Raw genomic sequence first — 22,463 nt, 5'->3', positions numbered from 1 at the left:
CTCTTTATTGCTGGTGGTATCAGAAACCTCGGGGTCTGAGCTCTTTGAAATACAGATCAGCACTGGCTGGAAAAGGCTTCTTCAATGCCAGGGGTGCACTGACTTGTAACAATTGACTTAATGAGTTGAACCCTTAGTGACAGTCATAGCAGTGCCAGAACCTAAGGTGTGGTAAAAAGTAGGGAGTTGACCTTATCTTTGAATGATTTCCATGAATAAGTCCTCAAACACTATTCATGCAGGCAAGCTGTGATTCTTTAGATTGCCAAATAATCAAAATACAATAATAGAACTGCTGATATTCATTTTTATGGGTCCTTGCCAAGAGTATGACTTACCCTCTACTGCTCACGATGGTGATTAGATATTATGGCAGATGGAGGAAAAGGTGTGCGATGGAGTTGTTTTTATGATGGCTCCTCTTGAGATGAACTGCTTTCAGCCTGAAAAGAGGGTTTTGGGAAGCTCCACTGCACCTTTTTTTATTTATTTTTTTACCACAGCAGGATCAATCAAACCCTCTCTGTTCCACCTGGGTGTTGTTGAACCTGCCTTCGTACCACCAGAGAACAGTGGTCTATTTGTTTGTCTGATTGTATTATGTCTTTGCTCTTGGCTGATTAAGTGTGCAGGTAAATTATTTTATTTATAGGATTTTTAATGTATACATAAAGGCTTTGCTGTTTGTCTACAAGCTTGAATTGAAAAAAAAAGAGGTGCTCTTCTTAATTCCAACCTTCTGAAGAGACAATGTATGAATCTATACATGTAATACCCAGGATCCGTAAAGATGCAGTGCTTCACTACATGGTAATTTTGCCGGTATTACCCTGGCCTCCAGCTGTTTTGCATCATACACGAAACAGGCCTCAAGGACTGTATTAAACCCATGGAAAAAGGGAACATCCAGTTCTGACTGTCCGTTCAGATAGATTAGACTGGATAGCTTACAGCTGGTGGATCAGGGATTTATTACCGCTGTATATCTCTGCTCTTCATGTTCACGATAGTCAAAATCTTTACCCGCAAAGGCTATAAAACATGTGATTTTTGTTTTCAACTTTCTTTTTTATTCAAAAGATGTAGAAACTAACTTTTCCATCTTGTTACACTCCAACTCCTTGTTGCATTGAAGGCCTGGTGTTGAGGTTAAAAGCATTAAAAATGTTAGAAAAATGTTTGATAAATGTTCAAAGTCAATGAGATTGAAAATTGAGGTTCTTGGCAAGCGTGGTTACATTAGCAAAAATAGACAAAACAGCCTGTTGATACTTAAGTATTTAAATCTTCTTTTTATTCCGAAGATCTTGTGCTACTTTTTTTTTGCAACTTCAGCTAATATTATGGCTGTAAAACCTTCAAAAAATCTATAATTAATTGCATAACTATTTAAAAATTTGAAACTTTTGACTTTATGTTTGAAATGTGCTCTAAAGACCCACTCCGATCATCCTTTTGAGCTGTTGTAAAAGCGGTCGCATTGGTATTATAATTACGATTACTCCGCTTTTAGCCAAAATAAACAAAAACTGTCACTTTCTAGGAAACAGTATCTGGAAAGCGGTGGTAGTTCATAAAAATCCACCTCTGAGTTGTGGGTGGGACTGTTGACGCACAGAAACGCTGACCGCCTTCCCCTCCCAGTTGCTGAGAGCTCTCTGTTTACACCCCATTCCACTTGGTTACAGCACGCCACAGGTTGAAAAATGGTGAGCAATTTTGGAACCACCCAACCGTATAGTTTGGAGCCAGATGCCAATTTGGACAAAGAAAACAAAGTCAAACATGGATCTATTTTCTGTCACAAATGCACTCTTTTTCAGATTGCATTTTTTTCATCTGGTCCTGATTCACAACCATTAACAACTGATTAAAGAAAAGCTCAGAAACGCTACTTAAAGAATTATTTTCTTTATGTAAGTCCTATATCATCAGAAAATGCCACAAGAACATGTTAAAAACACAAAAAAACACGATTTTGATTGGAGTGGATGTCAAATAGATGTTATAAAAAAAAAACTAACCCTCAATGCATTTTTTTCAATTGAATTGCTTGCATGAAGAAGAAAGTCCTCGGTCACTACTGACGTGTCGCCAGTAGTGACCGAGCATGGCAGAAGTCTCTTCTATGATCCCATTATCTGGCTCACGTGTCCCAGGGGGTTAATTCAAGAAAAAAAGGCTTCAATCCCTCCTTCAGCAAAAAACCTCTACTTATTGTTGGCTGTGTCAGCCCCCATGTGATGCCTGGGTAATTATATTGACAGGGGTAAGCGCGAAATATGCAAAAGCCTCTCGTACATCCCATCAGGCGCAGTGATTTAACAGAAGTCTGTCCAGAATCAGCCGTCTGCCTCAAAGCGTCGTCACTGCGACGGTCCAAAGCCCCAGAGTTGCATGCGAGTCACCACCCCTTGACAGTAAACAGATGATGTGGTAGGAGATGGGGCGGCTGAGGCGCTGCCTGTTTGAAAAAAAAAAAAAAAAGGTACAAAAAACTTTTCCCAAAACTTTGTTTCATTCAGGTTATTCATTAGAATCATGTTAATGTGTTTTTTTATTGCATTACCCAAAATAAGCCGCTCAACACTTGTTGCCAGTTTATATCAAATAAAATAAAAAGTATAAGAAAGGGCCAAGAGAGGATGTTCCAGCACTGTGGTTGTTCAGCCCTCATTATTAATTTAGTCTTGTTAATTATTGATCAGTATGAAGCTTAAAACACGGGAAAAGGACCCCTAAATCTTCCTAGTGGAGTGAGATTCCAGGTAGGTCGGAGGACAGGCGGCATCTCTCTTTTAGACAAGAAAGTGCTTAGCTCGCCATCTTAACCGTTAACATATAAACATCACCTGTTCAATATTTGATGTTTGGCAGCTTGTTTTCGTTAATTATTCAGGTCACTGTAATCTCTTCTCCTGGAGCTGGAAAGCAGGAGCAGGAAGTATCCGTTTTCCTGGCCTCTGACGCGGCGCCGCGCTCCGATCCCGTGGAAACCGGCAGCAGCGATTAACATTTGGTAGCAGACAGAATGAGAGCGCTGATGAAACTGTTGGGGCAAACAGCGATCTCCTGAATCATTATGTCAGTGTGATAAAGTCATTTTATTACACTGTACCTGTAAACATTCTGTTTGTTAGCTCTGTGTTTTTTCAGGCCTTGGTTCTTTGATTGAATAACCTGGTCCTGTGTTAATTTATGTCCTCTGCCCCTCTGTGCTGACGTTTTAATCATTTGCACCTGTTTGGGTTTCAGTCATTACAGCTGTTCTTGCTTTCTTACTAGTTTGATGACTGGGAACTAAGAATTTTTTAATCACCCACTCCGATGGAAAAACATGTTTTTTGTGTGTTTTTAACATGTTCTTATAGGATTTTTCCCATTGTGGAGGACAAATATGAAGAAAATGAAGCTTAAATCTGTATTTCTGAGTATTTATTTATTCAACTTGTTGTGAATTCGGAGCAGATGGAAAAATGCCGTTTTAAAGAGCATATTTGTGACTTCGAAAATCCGCTGGATGACTTTTTTGCTGTATGATTTTCTTTGCAAATGTGCAGAACTTCCTTTTTTAGATTGACATTGACACTAACATTCTGTGGTGACAATTTTTTATTCTTAACGTGTGTGGATCGGCCTGGTTTTCAGTGGTGTTTGTTAAATCTTCCAATTTAGTTGTTAGTTTCTTCTATTGCTTTCATTTTCGTCCTTCGGGTTTTGTCATTGAAACACGTTTTCTCTTATAAGGAATAGTCCTGCAGGTGGCATAGCCTTTTATATTACAAACTCCACCGTTTATGTTGTGGTTTTGGTTTTATTTTAAATTATTTTTTCTGTGCCAGATGCCACATACTTCATGTATAGACCATTTTTTGTATATTACACTGGTGACAGACCAACACTTTTTCAATGGAATATTTAAACTATTGAGCTTAATTATTAGGATTCCCCACAGGGTTTATAAACATTTTGATATCTGTCACAAAATCACGAAAACTTGATTCTGCATGGGATGTTTTATTTTTTTTAAATAATTTTTGACATATAAAGTTAGCAAATTGTCCAAATATCACCATAACACTGAAAAACAAAGACAACAATCCAATACTCAAATTGAGTCTTTTCAAAGTGTCGACAGCTGTGTTCAGTATAGCGTCATATAATGGCTTAAACCACATGTGTCAAACTCAAGGCCCGGGGGCCAAATGTTGCCCTCTATGTCATTTTATGTGGCCCGCGAGAGCATATAAGTTTTCAAATTATTAAAATAAAAATAAAAATTGGTGTGTATTTATTCATATCTAGGGGGAATTGGAGTTGAAATATCGGATTGGGCAACTGTACATTAGGACTTAAACACTGTCCACTAACCTAACCTGACAGAATCAAATATAAAAGAATTTATGCTAGAGTAACAAGCAAATATTTTTTTTTTTCATTACATTTAGTTACATGTCTAAGTTATATCTGGCCCTTTGAGGACAGCCGCTATGATGATGTGGCCCTCTGTGAAAATGAGTTTGACACCCCTGGCTTAAACCCACTTCACTTTTGTATCGCTGTTACGTCTTTACCGTGACCATTAGTAGGGTAGAGCAAGTTCACCATTTAAGCAATGATGGAGGAGATTAGGCTGAAAATGGATTCCATTCAGACAGAGGACACTGATTAAAATAGAATTGGTCACATCAAACATATGTATGTTTTTTTGTACATAGACAATGAGTGTCTTTAGATCATTGCTGGGCTATAAGTTTAGATATAGTTTGATATTTAATAAAATCCCCAAAAATAAAGAATTTACATAAAAATCCTTTGAAAGTAATCAGTCCCCCACCAATAAAAAAGGTTTTAGCATAGGTCTCAATCGATTTTTGTTCTAGTACTTACCTATGGTCGGGAGCTCTGGGTCATGACTGAAAGAATGAGGTCCTGAGTCCAAGTGACTGAAATGAGCTTCCTCCGCAGGGTGGGTTGATAGGGGGCAGAGCTCCGTCACCCCGAGAGAGAGGTTGGAGTAGAGCCCCTGCTCCTCTACATTGAAAGGAGCCAGTTGAGATGACTCAGGCATCTGGTCCAGATGTCCCCTGGACAGAAGCCCTGGGGAAGACCCAGAACATCCTGAAGTGATTGTATGTCTCAGCTGGCCTGGGAACGCATTGGGGTCCCCATCAGAGGAGCTGGAGGAAATAGCCTGGGGGATAAGAAAGTCTGTGCATCTCTGCTTAGACTGCTGCTCAAGCGACCCGGTCCTGGATGAGCAGAAGAACATGGATTTAAGTTGCTCATACTTATAACAAACGTGCTGTCGTACAGTACCAAAACATCACACCCTAGTCATTGTTAACGTCTGCGTACTGGGTCCTTGGCACAGGGTGTTCAGGTGATACATTACAGCCCTTATCACTTAAACATGAGCTCCCTCCACAGTCCGCTGTGTTCAGGGAATTGAAAAATCGTACAATACGCCTGCTTCTCACCCACTTCACCCTTACTTACGACCTGTTGCTTGTAGGAAGCCCGTAGAATTAAATGTGCATGAACATTTTCGGTCTACGGGCTCACCGAGCAGTCTACAATCTTAAAACTTTCTGCAAACCACATGGGTGCCCCATACAGATTTGTCATTTTTTCGCCTGCAGACAGCCTGCATGAACCTGAAAGAGCAGTGGTGAATAAGGCACAAGTTGAGTGAAAAGATTCAATGCTTTTTTTGACATATGTCTGACATACATGTAGTGTTTTAAAATATTCTTTTTAGAGAACTGGTCTCTAACAAAAGCAATACTGCAACCTCATTGTCCATTTCTTGATGCCGACTGGCCAAGGAGCATTTCACTTGCACATAAAGACCAGCTGTAAAAAATGTGAACCCATTATTCAGGGTTATAAACTTTTATATTCCTAGAATGGGGTAATATCATTTAGAACATTCGAGTGTTGGAAGGGGAGAAAAGGTCTTTTGTTAGGAGCCAAGAGGAAGGTAGCCAGCTTGACAGGTGGCCTTCGCTGTAATGCATACTCTCCACTGGATGGACTGAGAGGAACTCTAATGGGGATGTTCTCTGGCCCCAAAAGTGCTGAAATGGGCAGAACTTTGTGGTACCTCACGGAGAAGGCTTGGAAGCAAATGTGCCACTGAGCAAATTCCAGTCTTCCAATGAATATTAAGAAGTAAAACATACCTACATTTCCTGTACTCTGCTTATTTGCGATAAAGTTGTTTCATTTAAAGACCATAATAATTCTACAGCATTGTATATGATCTAAAATAATGAATTCATACAAAAAAATTACATAAAACCTAAAGATTATTCACAGTTTGTGGATTTTCTATGGAATGTTTACAAGAGCATGTGCCAGCTTTTCACATTGAAGAGTGAGCTTTATAGCATCAGCAGATTTTGAAGACGTTGCAATTCCTACAACATATGGCTCTTTATAACCTCAAGCAGGCAAGGATCTCTGGACGGGAGCAGGCCCAATCAGACAACCTCTGGGCTCCCAAATCCATTACAAACCCAAAGTTCTGCAGTCTCGAAGCAGATCTACAGAGCGCTTCAGCAGCCAGGCAGGTCACCGACGAACAGGCAGATGTTTGGATTTATCGTGAGGTGTTCTCTTGAGTTGGTCTAAGATCAAAGCTGGACCAAAAAGGAATGAGGATTTATTTCTCACGTTGTAAAAAAACATTCTTATTAATAAATCAAAGTCTTCACTAAAAAGGTGGTTTAGAGATGGAGCGGTCGACGTCTGATCGGAACATTGCAGGTTTGATTCCAGCGTTGCTCGCCAATGTATTCTTGGGCAAGACACTAAATCCCACCTTCCTGGTGGTTATAGAATGGCATCAGCGTTCGGCAGCTGAGTTTGGCATCAGTGTGTGAATGTGTGCCTGCATAGGTGAATGACACCTTGGCTGTAAACTTTCCAAGAAGGTAGTAAAGCGCTATACAAATATACACCAGTTACCATTACCAGTTTTTTTCAGTTCTTAATTTTGAGATGTATTAATGCAGTCTGTTGTGCTTGATCGATGTGTGCTTTGTAAATATACATAAATGATTTAACACAATCTAAAATGTTTCTTGTTCGGAACCTCTGTGCTTTTAAGGAAAGTGTTGCATCATCAATTTTTTAGGCTGTATTTGTGAAACGTGTTATAAAGTTCTTGCAACCATCGAGTAACCAGCCCACTTCTCCATTATTAATGGTAAATTCTATACAAGCAAGGCAAAGGTTGTACTTTTTTGTAAAAAGCTTACTTCTTCTTAAAATCTACACATGGCACCAAGCTTGTCCTGTTTTGCTGCACACATCAGTTTCTCTTAAATAGATAGATGTCTAATTATGTATTTTTAGGTGTGAAAATTAGGTTGTGCTTGAAGCCTGCATTTGTTATTTAACACGTTTTTTTTGCAATTTCCCTTTAGCCTACACTTCGACAGCTCCTCTGTGCTTCTGAAAAATGATAATCTCTTGGCATCTTTGTTATTGTTTTATCGTTATATATTTTCAGAAACTTCACGTCTTAACAAAACCTGTTTTGTAGTTTTTCCTGGTAAACACTTCACAGACAATCCTCTTTGTATTTTCAGTCCAGACGGATTGTTTTGTCACGTGTGTCATGATTGCATTGTATTGTATAGCACTACGACAATGTCTCCAGCAGTCATGAATCCCACTCAAAGTTATTGTTTTCTACTGATGCATGATTTCCTCTAGCCCAAAAAAAAATTGTCCAGTCTGCACATCTGTTTCTTGGTTCATATGATAGTTTAATGGCGTGTGGAGGAGTAGCATTTTCTTTTCCTGTTATTAAATAGAAATACCTTTTTTTTGTTGCTTCCTGCTTAAAGAAACCCGGTTCCGACTGCCAAAAATGTGTGCTCAAACAGCCTAAATATTTTATAGATCGTGTAATCAGAGGTAAAAGTTTTTAGGGTTAAAATCCTGTTATCTTTGTTGCTAGCATAGATGAAAAGGAGCAGGAAACGTTGGAAGAAAAAACATACATTATGGGAAAAGGCAAATACCAAGAAGAGAACAAAGGTAGACCAACTGTTTGTGACGAATAATTGCATTAACTAGACACAAAATATCTTGCTAGGCTCCAACAACTTGACATCTTAAGCTATAGTTACATGTGACTCCTGCAGGTTTTGGGTTGTCCAAGCCCATGGAGAGTCCTAGAGGGACGGTGTTTCTTAACCCACAAGAAGCAAGACCCATTTTAAAAAATAAAAGGTAATGCAATATACCACAAACCAAATGGACCACAGAACATATTGACATTTTTCTGAAATGCTGGGTTCTTATGGGCTCAGGGGAGCGAAGGTGGGTCTTGCTGTTCCGTGGAGACTCATTGAAAAGGGAATGTACTATTGTCGTGTCTGTGGTAAGTGTACCGTGAAGTATTTGTAAGTCTTATTTGAGTTGCACGGATGATGCAGGTCCTTATTGACACTCTTGCCTCACGGCTCCTATAGGACCCTGTCTGCAGGATTTGGGTTGGGGGGCCAAATAAAGAACAATCTGAAAGACATGCGTGGGTCTTACCAACATCACCCTTGCATTTTGTATTAAAGCTGATTCACACTGGTCCATCTGCGGTGCGTCTCCATTGCCTCCGTCATGTCTGCGTCTCACATCCATCCCTCCACAATGCAAGCTTTATGCAGCAGTTCTGTTGATGTGTTAATTTTGCAGCAAAAAAGCCAGAGAAATGGAAAACAGGTCAAAATAAAACTGTACTTTCAAAATAAAAAGTTTATAAAATGTTATTTTGTATTTAAGGGGACGTGTCCACGCGATAACGCACGTTATAACACATTCGTTCATTTTCGCCATGGATGACGAAGTTTAATTTTGGAAGTGCGAAAACCTTCATTCATTCATTCATTCATTCATTCATTCATTCATTCATTCATTCATTCGTTCATTCATCTATTCATCTATCTCATTAACCCATTTGATCCTTTTTGGGGTCACTGGGCTGCCGCAGGGGTAGGAAAACATAACATCATTTCTAACACAAAACATGCATTTTACGAGGACTCAGTGAGGAGAGAGAGGGCATGGGGTCTGATTACCAAAGTTTGTGGATGAACTACTTAACATGGGAGTGGCAGGAAAACCACTCCTCTAGAAGACGGGGGGAGAGGTAACGGAGACATTGTAAACTAACTGACAGTCGTGAGACGTACTCTCCATGCAACGTAAGGGAGACACACCTTAGACTGTAAATCTGGCAGTTCCAACGACTTGTCGCTTGTAGCCTGCAGGTTGTAAAAAATGTGCATAAACCTTTTGCCCTAAGGGCTCACTGAGGGGTCTACGACCTTAGTATTTTACGTGCTAGCACAGGTTTTCCCTCTTTCTGCCACCATGAGCGCCTCTGATCTAGCCATAAGGACAGCTGGGTTTGCTATGTCTCAGGATTCTACATTGAAAAAATCTGTTCCTTTCCTGAGGTGAAAATCCGTGTAGTCAAAGACCCGTCTGTTTTCGTCTCACACAAGGGAGAAGGAGTTATTTAACCAATTCAGAGTTTCCGTTTATATTGTTTCCATAGAACAAATTACAGTGGTTAAATTTTGGGTTTCTTTGTGTAGCATCCAAAAAGGCAAAGCTGAAATAAATGCAGTCAAAATAACCAACATTTGCAGTGCACCCCACCAATACCACCTTCTATGGCCCTGTACAGGCAAAATATTTGGTTTCGTCTGTTAATTTAAAGCATTGAGACCTCTTGTGTCTTGCCTTAAACATTGTGTTTTCCCACAAAGATGTGATACTTCATGGTCATTAAGGAGTAGGTTGTGGAGTAGGTTCACTTTGAAGTGGACTTCTCTTTCACGGAGGAGCATTGTCTGCTGAGGTTCTGTTATTCCAAGAAGGGCCTTTTCGAGTGCACAGGGACATTGATAAACATACACAGGTTACAGATCTCTGTGTGTATGAGTGTCCATCATGCTGAGACATCTATGTGTGGGGTAAAGAAGGTGGGGCGGGTATTGCAAAAAGCGTGAAGAGGGCACGATGAAGCTAAGGTCACGGATAATAGTGTTTTGTTTCATTGAGAGGCTTGCCTTGGGGTATTTGTGCTGAATTCCATCAGCTGTACCAATTTAACACTGAGTTTTTTGTATTAGCAGTTTCTGCCACACTTGGAGATTGAGGAAAAAAAAATCCAGGCTGAAGATTGCTTCAGATATCCCCTTCTTTATATCGTTAAAAAATGTGCATTTTAAAGGGAAATGTCAAAATTTTGTCATTTGCCAAGGTGTATTGAAAGTTGTTTAAGGGATGAAGTCTGGCAAAAATCCTGCGTAAGAGTAGAAGTGCACTTTATAGAGGATAATGTATCAGATAGACGTGAGACAGACTGAGCAGTTTTTTTTATAAGATGTGATTAATCACAACCAAGTAGCTTTTTTATACCATTGAAGAAATGCTTCGTCTCAGAGAAGATAAACGTTTAACACGCTTACATAGTCATTCTTTTGAGGTGTAGGTTAAATAAGCTTAAGGATGTGGCACGCCTTTCCTTCTAGATCAGTCAGTAACCCCTGAGGCGAAGCACCATGAAGTGAGACAAATAGGAGAACGCAACTGGCGATGTTCATCTTTAACATGAAAGATGTGCATTTGCAATGCCCATGTGCAGTTTTAAATTCCCATCACACCACAGTCTCTGAACCTTTAGTTCCTTTCGCCTTTTTTTTTTGACTGCATCAAATTATGTTGTCATTCTGAAAGCCTAGGTAAAAAAGCAGAGAGAGGAGCTTTTATAGGATGTACTTTAGCATGGTTATCACACTACTGTAGCTGCACTTATATTTTCAGTATGGATAACTGTAATCATTTATATTGATTGATAAACAAGTTTGCAATGGCTCTAAAGGTCAGAATAAACCTAGAAATTTGGGACATGCTTGTTTCTGTCTCCGCCTTTTTCTTAATAACTGTGACTAATGATTTTGATAAATAAGGAGGGTGGGGGGTTCTCCCTATTTGCGGATTCAGCTAATTCGCAAATGCCCCCCCCCCCCCCCCCCATAAAAGGGGGTAATACTGTATTAATCAATTAAGTTGATTAATCGTCTCAGTACAAATTAGACAAAAACTTAAGAAAATAGATATTTTTGAGTTCGACTCAAGGCATGTTGTTTTCCATCCATCCATCTTCCAAACCTTCTTAGTCTCTTTCTGGGTTAATGGGGACAATCCTAGCAACTGTTAGGTCACATGTGTCAAACTCAAGGCCCGGGGGCCAAATGTTGCCCTCTATGTCATTTTATGTGGCCCGCGAGAGCATAAAAGTTTTCAAATTATTAAAATAAAAATTGGTGTGTATTTATTCATATCTAGGGGGAATTGGAGTTGAAATATCGGATTGGGCAACTGTACATTAGGACTTAAACACTGTCCACTAACCTAACCTGACAGAATCAAATGTAAAAGAATTTATGCTAGAGTAAAAAGCAAATATTATTTTTTTCATTACATTTAGTTACATGTCTAAGTTATATCTGGCCCTTTGAGGACAGCCGCTATGATGATGTGGCCCTCGGTGAAAATGAGTTTGACACCCCTGTGTTAGGTGAAGGAGGGGTCCAGCCTGGACAGATCACCAACCTGTCAGAACACACACATATTCACGCCTAATGACAATTTAGTCACTAAATAACCTAGGAAGAATGCTTTTGGAATGGACAGAGTATGCGGAGAAAACCCAAACACACACAAGGAAAACATGCAAACTCCACACATAAAGGTCCCAGCTTGGATTCTAACCTTCTTGCCGCTACACCACTTTTTTTTTTTTTTGGTCAACTTCTTAATTTTTCGTCTAAAGACAGTTTGAATTTCCCCCCCATCAATGACAGAATATGGTGTTCTTGGTGGTTTCCCAGTCAGCGCATGGTTGCTGAACGAATAGCCCCTTAACATAAGGAGCTGTCTTTGTCAATCAGAAAACACTGTGTTTGTAAGTTGCTCATTTTGCAAAGTTTTTCCCTTTGAAGATTCAAATGACACTCTTAAATGTGGAGGTCATTTACCAAAAACCATGAATGACATTATTTTTGTGACAACTGTGGCTGCAAGTTTAACCTCCTGCTGCCTCTGCCTCAACATCAAACTTCCATCTCCGTGTCAGCTGGAATTTTGTCAGATCTAAACCAATTTTCTCTCCGAAAAAAGCTTTGTGTACACGGAGGAGCTTTTTCTGTGGGCCATTGGTTCAGGTAGACAAATAGCCTGGAGCCCAGTGCACCGTCTCGTGGCCATGTCACTGTGATTTGATTCAGATTGTCATTTTAGATCCATAACACAGCCTGAATCAGTCTATAGCTCAGGTTCGCCTCTTCAGGACGGCTCCCCGAGAGTCAACCTTGTGGAGCTCAAGTAAATATTTAGGGGGAAAAAAGAGCAGATAAAAACGAAGGGGTGTAATCTCGTGCTACGACCATTGAAGCACCTGACGTGCCAAAAAAACACCCATCGTGTCAGTTAGTAGAGATTATGGCCACAATTATCAGCTAAAACTGAGAAAGAGGATCAAAAAAGAAGAGCCTTTTGTTCATGTCTTCCTTTGACTCCGCACTACTTCTTTAAGCGTGCTTATCCCTTTGGCAGAAAAGGCCATGGCGTTGTCTTTTTTAATTGCACGCAATTTGATCAAAGAGTGTGTCTTCTTTTTAGGTGCCATGACTAATAACTAACAGGAGGTTCGGGGTTGGGAAGCAGTTGCTCGAGGGCTGAACAAAGAAACATTTAGTCACTGATGTATTTTTTACGCTCTCGCCCTCCAGGTTCCGATGACCGGGACACAGACCTGTTCTTGTGCGACACAAACACATGCAAGTTTGATGCGGAATGTTTAAGAATCGGAGAGATGGTGACGTGCATTTGCGATTTGAAGGTAAGACCCAGAAGGCTTTTGTCAACTTGCTTTGATGTCAGATTGCTTTGAGTGTAACACTGCAAGTCAACTGGCTTGTTCGAGCTTGATGTCTTTAAATAGAAACTGCAGGTCGATCAAGCTTTGGGTTCTGTTACGTGTTGTAATAATGCACGAGGGTTGCTGTGAGAGCAACTTACAGCTCTGTAGTGCAGGTTCCCTTCTATTTACCTCTTTTTAATGATTGATTTATGATAAATGCTAAATAAAGGAATAATGAGCAAAGTAAAACACTTAAATCGAATTAATTGAAATTCTTTGAAAAGTGTTGGTCTAAATCGCTTTGTGTTTAGCTGATTTTCTAAAAAGATGTTATTTTATGCAAGCCGCCTCTGTTTCGTACTCGAATAAGGGGAATTCACACTTGGTTTTCATCTGATGAGAATACCTCAGATTTTCCAACTTCTGTCTCTGTGGCCTAGTTGGATGACTTTCTGTCCTGCATTGATCCCCAGATTACAACACTAGCAATGAACTTTCTCTCTCAATTAGTCTTGGACTCTACCCGCTGACCAGATCATCAACATGTCACTACCAAAGCTTAGCTCTTGATTGGTCGACGCAATGTGACTATTCTCCAAAGTTTCCATTTCTTCGACTCTGGAAAATGCGTGCTATGCTGCATAAATTTCGCTGTACCACCTAAACCTTACCATTGCTGTCTAATCGAACCACATTAGCTGCTCCTCGTTGTGTGTTTTAACAGTAAAACCAGCCACTGCTGCCGCTCGAATCACATTTGGTGTGAACACAGCAGAAGTCTCCTACAGCGCAACACTTGTAAAAAGTATGCTTGTAATAAATGTTTAGGAGAACAAAACACATCAAAACCATTTGTCAGTCAACATGTATGTTCATACTTCAAGGATTCTCAATGCATGGTGTCAACCCCATTGCCGTTTTGTTTCTTTCTTTATGTCAGTGTTTAATTACAGGGTTCACAGGGTTGTGACTGGGTTCACAAGTTGTTCTCCATACATCAACCAGTACGTTAAATATACCCACCTAATGGCATACCACTACTCAAGGTGGGAGTAGTATGTCAACCCTGAAACTAGACTGTGGGATTGATTTTATGCTTTGGTCAAAGACTCCAAACAAAGCAGTCCAGTGCTTTTGCAGGCTGGCTTCCTGTAAAATCAGGCTCCATACACAGCAATGACCTCACGGTTTGCTGCGTAGTGTTTGGAACCTTGAGATCATTTATATATGTGTGAGTTGGCTCTGTTGATCTTTGTTGATTTCATGCATGCTGCAGAGGTTCAACTAGGTTTAGATCACACTTCACAGCAAACCCCATGATTTTAATATTTTTGTTGTGTTACATTACTTTTTTGTGTTATAGCATTTTGTGAATTATTAATTCAATTCAAATTCTATGTAATTTTTCAATTTTACAACAGTCATCTCAATGGGCTTCGTACCGGTAATTGTAAGGTAAACATACAATCAAAAAGGATCATAAATCCTGCATAGAATCATGCAACAATGCATCAATAATCATGCATAGAATTCAATAGGATAATAATAAACTTTAACTTTAAAAGACGAAACCTCAAGGGTGCCCACATGAAGGAGGGATCCTCCCCCAGGACGGACAGGCAATGAAACAGAACTCATAGAGAAGAATTAACTTATCTAACCCTACAACTACGTGTTTAAAGTCCAGCAGATGAGCTTCATCCAGATGGAGTTGGGGGACGGCTGGGGGCGCGAGTCCACTCCCCAGGAGGGGAGTGGGAAGGAGGGACAGTACATGAATGGCACTGCACCAAACAGAGGCATGGAGAACTAAATGATGAATAATAATCAAGAATAGAGGAGAGAAGGAAAGTAGAAGTAGATGAGAAGAGAGGACAGAACCCCAGTGCACCATAGTTACCCCAGCTTCAAAATTACTATCAGCCTACTAACAACTAATTGTTATTGTTATTAAGTTTAATTTAAACACATTAACAGTAATTTTAATTTCAATTTATTTGTTTGTAGGATAAGCCCCTTGAGATGTGTCATCTCATTAGGTAAATAATCTCTGAATACTAAGTAGTCTGACAATAAGCGTGTCCAAAGAGGAATGTTTTCAGTCTAACTTTGAATGTAGAAACTGAGTCGGCCTCTTTTACATGAGCTGGGAGCTTATTCCATAAAACAGGGGCTTGGTGGCTAAACGCTCCATCTCCAACTGTACTTTTACTAATTCTAGGAACCACAACCAGTTCTGCATTTTGGGAGCGAAGTGTTCTCATTGGATGGTAAGGCACTATGAGGTCTTTGATATAGGAGGGGCCATACCATGTAAGTAAATGGTAAATGGCGTATACTCATATAGCGCTTTTCCACCTACAAGGCCTAAAGCGCTTTACAGTCACACACACATTCACACACACATTCGCACACTGGTGGCGTTCCGCCGCCGAACACTGGCGCCAACCGCCCACCAGAGACAAGATGGGGTTCAGTGTCTTGCCCAAGGACACTTTGACACATGCAAGGCGGGCATCAAACCTGCAATCTTACGATCATGGGTCGACCGCCCTACTGCTGCACCAAGGCTTTATAGGTTAGCAGGAGGATTTTGAACTTGATTCTAGAATCAACTGGGATCCAGTGAAGTGAAACTAACACAGGAGTGATGTGATCTCTTCTGCTAGTTCCTGCTAACAATCTATCTGCTGAGTTCTGAACAACCTGGAGACTTCTTAAGGAACTCTTAGGACACGCTGCTAACAAGGAGTTACAGTAATACAGTCTAGACGTAACAAACGCATGGATGAGTTTTTCGGCATCACTTTGGAAAGCATATTTCTGATCTTAGATAAATTACGCAGGAGAAAAAAATGCAGTTTTATGCGCTTGAGATATGTGAGCCTTAAATGATAAGTCCTGGTCAAATAAAACCCCAAGGTTTCTAACTGTGGAATTGGAAGCTATACTTATGCCATCCAGGGAGACTATCTGAGCAGACAGAGCATCTCTGAGGTTTTTAGGACCAAGTATAATGACCTCAGTTTTTTCTGGGTTCAAGAGGAGGTTATTAATTGTCATCCAGGTCTTGATGTCTCTGATGCAGGCATTCAGTTTCCTTATATGGTCATTTTCTTCAGGTTTAATAGATAAATACAACAGCGTATCATCTGCATAACAGTGAAAATAAATGCTGTGTTTCCTCACTATGTTTCCTAAGGGTATCATATTAAGCATAAACAGGTTTGCTCCTTAAACTGAGCCATATGGGACTCCGTAGCTAACTTGAGTGCAATGAGAGGACTGTCCATCAACATTAACAAACTGGTACCTATCGGATAAATAGAATTCAAACCACTGGAGGGCAGATCCTCTCGATGTCATGCTCTTCCGATGTCATGCTCTTACCTTTGGAGTAAAATACTGGGGTCGATAGTGTCAAAGGCTGCACTGAGGTCTAACAGGACCAGAATAGAGCGCAGTCCCTTTTCTGAGACCAGTAATAAGTCTCTAGACTTATGTAAGACTCTAACTAGTGCAGTTTCTGTACTGTGTTGAGGTCTAAACCCTGACTGAAAGTCTTCAAAGTGGCTGTTGTCCTGTAGGTGGCAGTAAAGCTGCTTAACTACAACTCTTTCTAGGATTTTTGAAATAAAGGGGAGGTTTGATATTGGTCTATAGTTGGCCAAGATGCTAGGATCCAAACTGGGCTTTTTCAGAAGAGGTTTAACAACTGCATATTTAAAAGATTGTGGCACATAACCTGTTTCCAGAGAGGTATTTATTATTGTTAATACAGGTTCATTAATTAGGGGGAAGGCTTCTTTTAAAAGCCTAGTGGGAATTGGGTCTAACAGACACGTTGAGGATTTGGAGGACGTAATAATTGATGTTATTTCCGCTTGATCCACAGCAGTGAAGCAGTCCAATGTTACAGAGGTTTCTATGGATGCCTCCACTTCTACCGCTTCAGCCTGTTCTGGGCTGATAGTAGGAATAACTTGATTCAACTTATGTCTAATATTTGAAATTTTACTATCGAAAAATGTAAGAAAATCATCAGAGCTGAGAGAAACAGGAACATGTGGTTCTACTGAGCTCTGACTGCGAGTTTATCTAGCAATAGTGCTAAAAAGAAATCTTGGATTATTTCCATTCTCTGATATTAAGGTTGAATAGTACTGGCTTCTAGCTCTATGCAGAGCTTTTTTATCATTTTATAGGCTATGTTTCCAGGTATTCAGAGACTGCTCTGAACCGGAGCGGCACCATTCTCTTTCCAACTTACGGGTTTCTTGTTTAAGAGAGCGTGTTTCAGCGTTAAACCACGGTGCTACTCGGTTTTGTCTAACGATTTTAGGTTTCAGGGGGGCAACAACATGGAGTGTACTCCTAAGGGCTTGTAAGGCATCATTAACAAACATGTCATTTATACCAAGACTGATGCTGTGGGAGCTGGACTCAGAGTATTTGCTCAGAATATCACTAAGTACTGGCTGTACTGTGTGTTTAAACTCAGACACAGAACGGTCAGATAAGGTTCTTCTAAGCTGTTTCTTATTCCCTGGGGCAGTAGCATGTTCTAATGTAAACTGGAAGGTAATCAGAAAGTGATCAGAAATGATAGGGTTATGAGGAAGGACACTCCGCTGGCTGATCTCTATACCATGGGTTAAAACAAGGTCCAGGGTGTGCTTATGACAGTGAGTGGGTTCATTTACATTTTGGGTGAAACCAACTTGATCTAATAAAGCTGTAAATGCATTTCCTTGACAGGCTGTTCTCACTGGGTGAAGAAAAAAGAAGTACAGACAAAGAAAAGAGCGTTTAAAGTCTCATAGTTTTTATAAAATAGGAAGGGCATGATCAAGGTTGTATAATTCTCTTAAGCGGGTTAAAAATGTTAGTTTGTCCGTTTGGGTTGACGTGAACTCTATTAAAGTCTAGTGTGTGGAATAGATAGTCGAGGATTAGTCTCATGGGCTATGCAGAATGGCTTATTGTACAGTATATCTCCTTTTATAACAGCTCTTCCACACCGTACTGTATGGATCACTGACTAAAGATGCTGTGGTTAATGGTACAAATTTGTGAAATTTTGCCGTTCTTTATCATGAGATCCGTAAGTTTACAACAAAACCTGTTTTGAAAAAAGGAGAACACCCATCAGCTGTGTATTGATTATAATGCTTGTGAGCTGCTCCAATGAAATCTTTAGAATAAACGAAGCTACAGTGTTTAAAAGAGGGAAAGTTTGCACTATAATTCGTTAACTTTTATCAGCACGTCATCGGCACAAACAGGCTGACACTCGATTGGTCGGCTTTTATCTCAATTTTTGTTCTTCCCCCCAAGAGCAACCGTTAAAAGAGGTCTGTAGATAAACGACATTACAGCTCCATTCCTCTTCAAGTGATCTCACACTGATACTGCTGTCATTGTACACTGAGGCGCTCTGTGTGCTCTCAGAAAAGAGCAGGTCACACAGGTTTTTTTTTTTTTTTAGCCCTGATACCAAGAGTCTGAGGTCAACTCAGTTATGCATCTTTGGCCTCTTTGTTTGGGTCTTCATGGCTCTGCCTGGATTTCATCAGAGAGCGTAAACATAAACTTCCTAGTGTTGTAAACTCCTGAAATAATCAATTATTTCTAATCAATGTCAACATAGTTTTTTTATGGCCATCTTTTGGTAATTAAAAAAATGCTTGAAAGTCAAAACCCACAGTAATTTTTCAAAAATTGTCTCGTTTAAAAAAGACAAAAGAAGAGTTTTTGTTGTAGTTGCATCAATGGTCACTGTTCATCGCCAAAATGCATTAGGCTTGCTACACCGTGGCTCCTAAAAGCTCCAAGACCTTCTCCTTCTAAACTGAGTCAAGCTGTTGCAAAGCAACATTCTTTTCAACACTGCAAAGTCTTACTTACCGCTCAGCACTTCCTGGTGAAATTCATCTGACAACAGAGGCTGGGTGTTATGGTCGAGTTATGTCTTTGTAAGGTCACAGTGCTGATTCTCAAAGGGTTTATTTACACTGGGAATTGAAGCAGTCATGGTATTAGAAAACACATCTGAAGAAAGGGATGCTTTGTAATGTGTCTATTTCATCTAGATGGGAGTCACTGGCATAAAATTCTGGAAGTTTCTACCAAAGCACACATGTTCAAATGTAAGAAACAGAAGAAAAAAGATAGTAGTCCCTCAATTATTGTGGGGGATACGTTCTATAAACCGTAATAGGTGAAATCAGTAAAGTAGGATTATAGAGTTTTAAGGCTCTGAGAACCTTCACTACACACTTGAACAGACATGAACATTTTCACACTTTTCTTTCTTGTTCAACCTCAAGTTCAAACCTGTGCAGAGAAATAAGTCCAGTGATATAGAACAAAAACAAAGATCTGCTTGCAATCAAGAATTAATGGTAATGCACCAGGCTTAACGCATTCTATACACGAGACACGGCACGGAGATTGACTGACAAGGTCAACAGCCAATTAGGACACAGAACACAGTACGCTGTAAAACAATTATGCAAAATTGCACTGAAAAAAATCCCAGAAACGGCAAGATTGTGAAAGGTGACCGCGAGACAGTGAGGGAGCACTTTACACCAATCCCTTTGTTCTTAGTTGGATCTAATTACTGAATTTTGGATAGCATAACCAGTTAATACAGATTTAAAAAAAAAATCTTTCTTAAGAATCACAGATGACAACAAGCACAAACAAAAACAAACTACTTTTTAGTTATAGCTTCTGGTCTGGCAACATCTTGGATGCTTTGGATGAAATTGGAGCATGTGGAAAAAACCCCAGAGCCTAGACACTGATGGTGGTTAAGGCCAGACCAACCCAAAGCGAAGACCCAGGAGCAGAACGGAGTGGAGGTGGACCAGTGAAAAAACCTGGAATGCAGATAAAAAACTTCTATAAATTAAAATGCAGGAATTTGATTTATGATTGGCTGTGACGAAAGCGTGCACCATTGGTTAAGAGTAAGATAAGATAAGAGAAGATAAGATAAAGCTTTATTTTCATTGTACAATCACACTAGGGACAACAGTACAACGAAATTGCAAACTGTCCCACATTGGTGTAAAGAGAAAGAAGAAAACAACAATTATCTTACGCACACAAAAAAGTATTAAAAAATATATACATATATAAATATATATACGTATATGTAAATATGTACACAAATATATATATCAATATACAAATATGCAAATGCACACCAGGTGTATATACAGAATGTACATTCCATCCATCCATCCATCCATCCATCCAATACTTTTTGATCAAGCCTAATTTTGATACCAAATGTGGATATCAGGCTGACAAACTGCTAGCTTGCCAATCAAATGACTTTATTCATTTCCTATTCTAGTGAAACCTTATTTTTAAATGCAGTAAAAGGATTTGTATAGCTCAGACAATTGCCAGTGTGTCTCTTTTAAAACATACTCTGCAGCAGGTATAATAACTTCCTTTTTTTTCAATTTTTTGTGCAAAATCTCTTCATCTTTTTATTACCTTCCTACAATGCTGCTCACTAAAATATTTCTTGAGGCCATATAAAAGAATTAAGTACTACACACAGGCTGCACATTTGGCCTCTAACATGCTCCCCGCTGGCGGCTGGTGTGGCCACTATTCACAGTGATGCCTGACCTCAAATTGCTCTCCCACTTTTTCCTGCCGGGAGCCGTGTAATGTTTGGTCTTGGATGGCTGGAACGCCGAAGCTCCCTTCACATCAAAGAGAAAATGCAAAATAATGTGGGTTCATGTGATGTTGATGGAGGCGTTAAAAAAAAGGGTGGGGGTAGAAGGGCAGAATGTCCTTGATATTTCACTAAACAAGAATCAGTGAAAGCATTTTGATGCACACCTTTAAAAAAAAAAAATGATGGAAAAATTTACAAGGCTAGAAATGTAGATGCTCTTCAAGTAGCACAGACACATTTGATATGCCCCCCTCCCCTCCCCAACTTCACCCTCACTCTCCACATCCAGCTCTCTTCATTGCTGCGCTAGGTTTAAAATAGGTTTGAAATAAAAAAAAGTAAAATGATAACATACCTATGATTATGCCGACACACTCATGTTCACAAAGACCCAGGTGGTACGGAGAGAGGCTTGTGATGCAGACCCCATTCCATATATTTGCATTCATTAATAACCTTTTTACTGATGGCCACGTGAACGGAATAATTCCAAATTTGTTTTCAGATACAGGCCAGTGTAAAGCACAGCACAGGGAGACTGCAGCAGCATGGACTCAGATGACAGAACATTAGAGATGTGGGGGAATAGCAAGGAAATTGATCAAGCAGCCCTAATGAACACCTTACACTTCACTTTATGAAAACCTTATGTGGTTAACTAATATAAAGCTCCAATTCCATCATAAAAGTTTCCTATTGAGCAATTGATCTCAAAACGCTAAAATGGCTGATCTGTTAGAAATAAAAAAAAGTAAAAAGAATAATTTTAGTAGGGCTGTAATATTTAGAAAAAGAATAGTTTAAGGAAAGTTGTACCTCATTAATAGTACATAATTAAAAATGTGGCTGTAAGTATGACATTATCTCTATACTTTCCAAAAACGTGAATTTATTTTTGCTGCTTTAGTCATTTCAATGTCTAATTTCCAATATTCACTAATTTTCTACTAGGTTGTTCTCCTTTAGGCAGTAGTCCTCATTTCAGTGGAATTATTAGGTTATCTCATTATAAATAAATAAAAGGTCAAATTAAAATAATTGATTACAATTTAAAAAAAAAAAAGAATGTTCCTTGCTGTTTTTGTCAGTTAACCGTTTGGTCAAATCTGGTGTGGGACTGGGCGACCATTGACAGGTGAAAGACTGAACTGGACAATGTTAATGTCCCACAGTGGCAAATTTCTACACAGTGTTTAAAGTAGAAGAGCTAAAGCCAAAGCCTGCATTAATGAAGAAATTGAGTGGATTTTCACACACACCCACACGGACAGCTGTTCAAATAATTAAACCCAGGAAACATGTGTTGTCTATGTGCCGCTTACCTACACAGGCCCTTTAGGAGAGTTAAGTCTGCTTCGTCGTGCAGGTGGAGTAGGAAGATGCCGGACTCTGGAAGATATTGTGTCAGGCATCTCTCCCGGAAAACGGATCATCTGTGTCAGCTCCGCTGTGGCTCTGGCTGGCCTGTCAGACACTATTACAGAGGAGGCTGTCTCTGGTGATTCAGCTGGTGAGACTCCACTGGGACTGACGGCTAGGCCCCTAATCAAGAGAAGACTGCCAAGTGGTTAAAGAGCAGAAGCACCAGCCAACCTCCTCCTCCTAGTCTTCCTCTATCTCCTTCCATCTTTCCGTTGTCACAGTAACTTCCATCTCCTCCACAACAATGCGGCTGTCACTTTCTCTCCCCCCTCTGCTCGTCCGAGGAGCTCCTATGCCGCCGACAAACGAACGTGCTTGACCAGAGTCCGTAAACATGGCAAGGCATCATGGGAAAAGAGTGTGTCACTGGCAGAGGCAGTGGTT

General features: G+C 40.0%; 1 protein-coding gene across 1 annotated transcript in view; it reads left to right on the top strand.

The window, feature by feature from the left end:
• tmeff2a (transmembrane protein with EGF-like and two follistatin-like domains 2a) overlaps positions 1-22,463 on the top strand; it is a 157,201-nt gene that overhangs the window by 5,512 nt on the left and 129,226 nt on the right. The window contains exon 2 of the mRNA XM_023950647.2: positions 12,819-12,928. Within this exon, the coding sequence (XP_023806415.1) occupies positions 12,819-12,928 (110 nt within the window). The remainder of the gene's footprint in view (positions 1-12,818; positions 12,929-22,463) is intronic.

This window comes from Oryzias latipes, chromosome 21 (assembly GCF_053564925.1).
Source record: "Oryzias latipes strain Hd-rR chromosome 21, Olatipes_Hd-rR_3.1".
NCBI classification, from domain to species: Eukaryota; Metazoa; Chordata; class Actinopteri; order Beloniformes; family Adrianichthyidae; genus Oryzias; species Oryzias latipes.
This window is presented reverse-complemented; position numbering and strand designations above follow the sequence as displayed.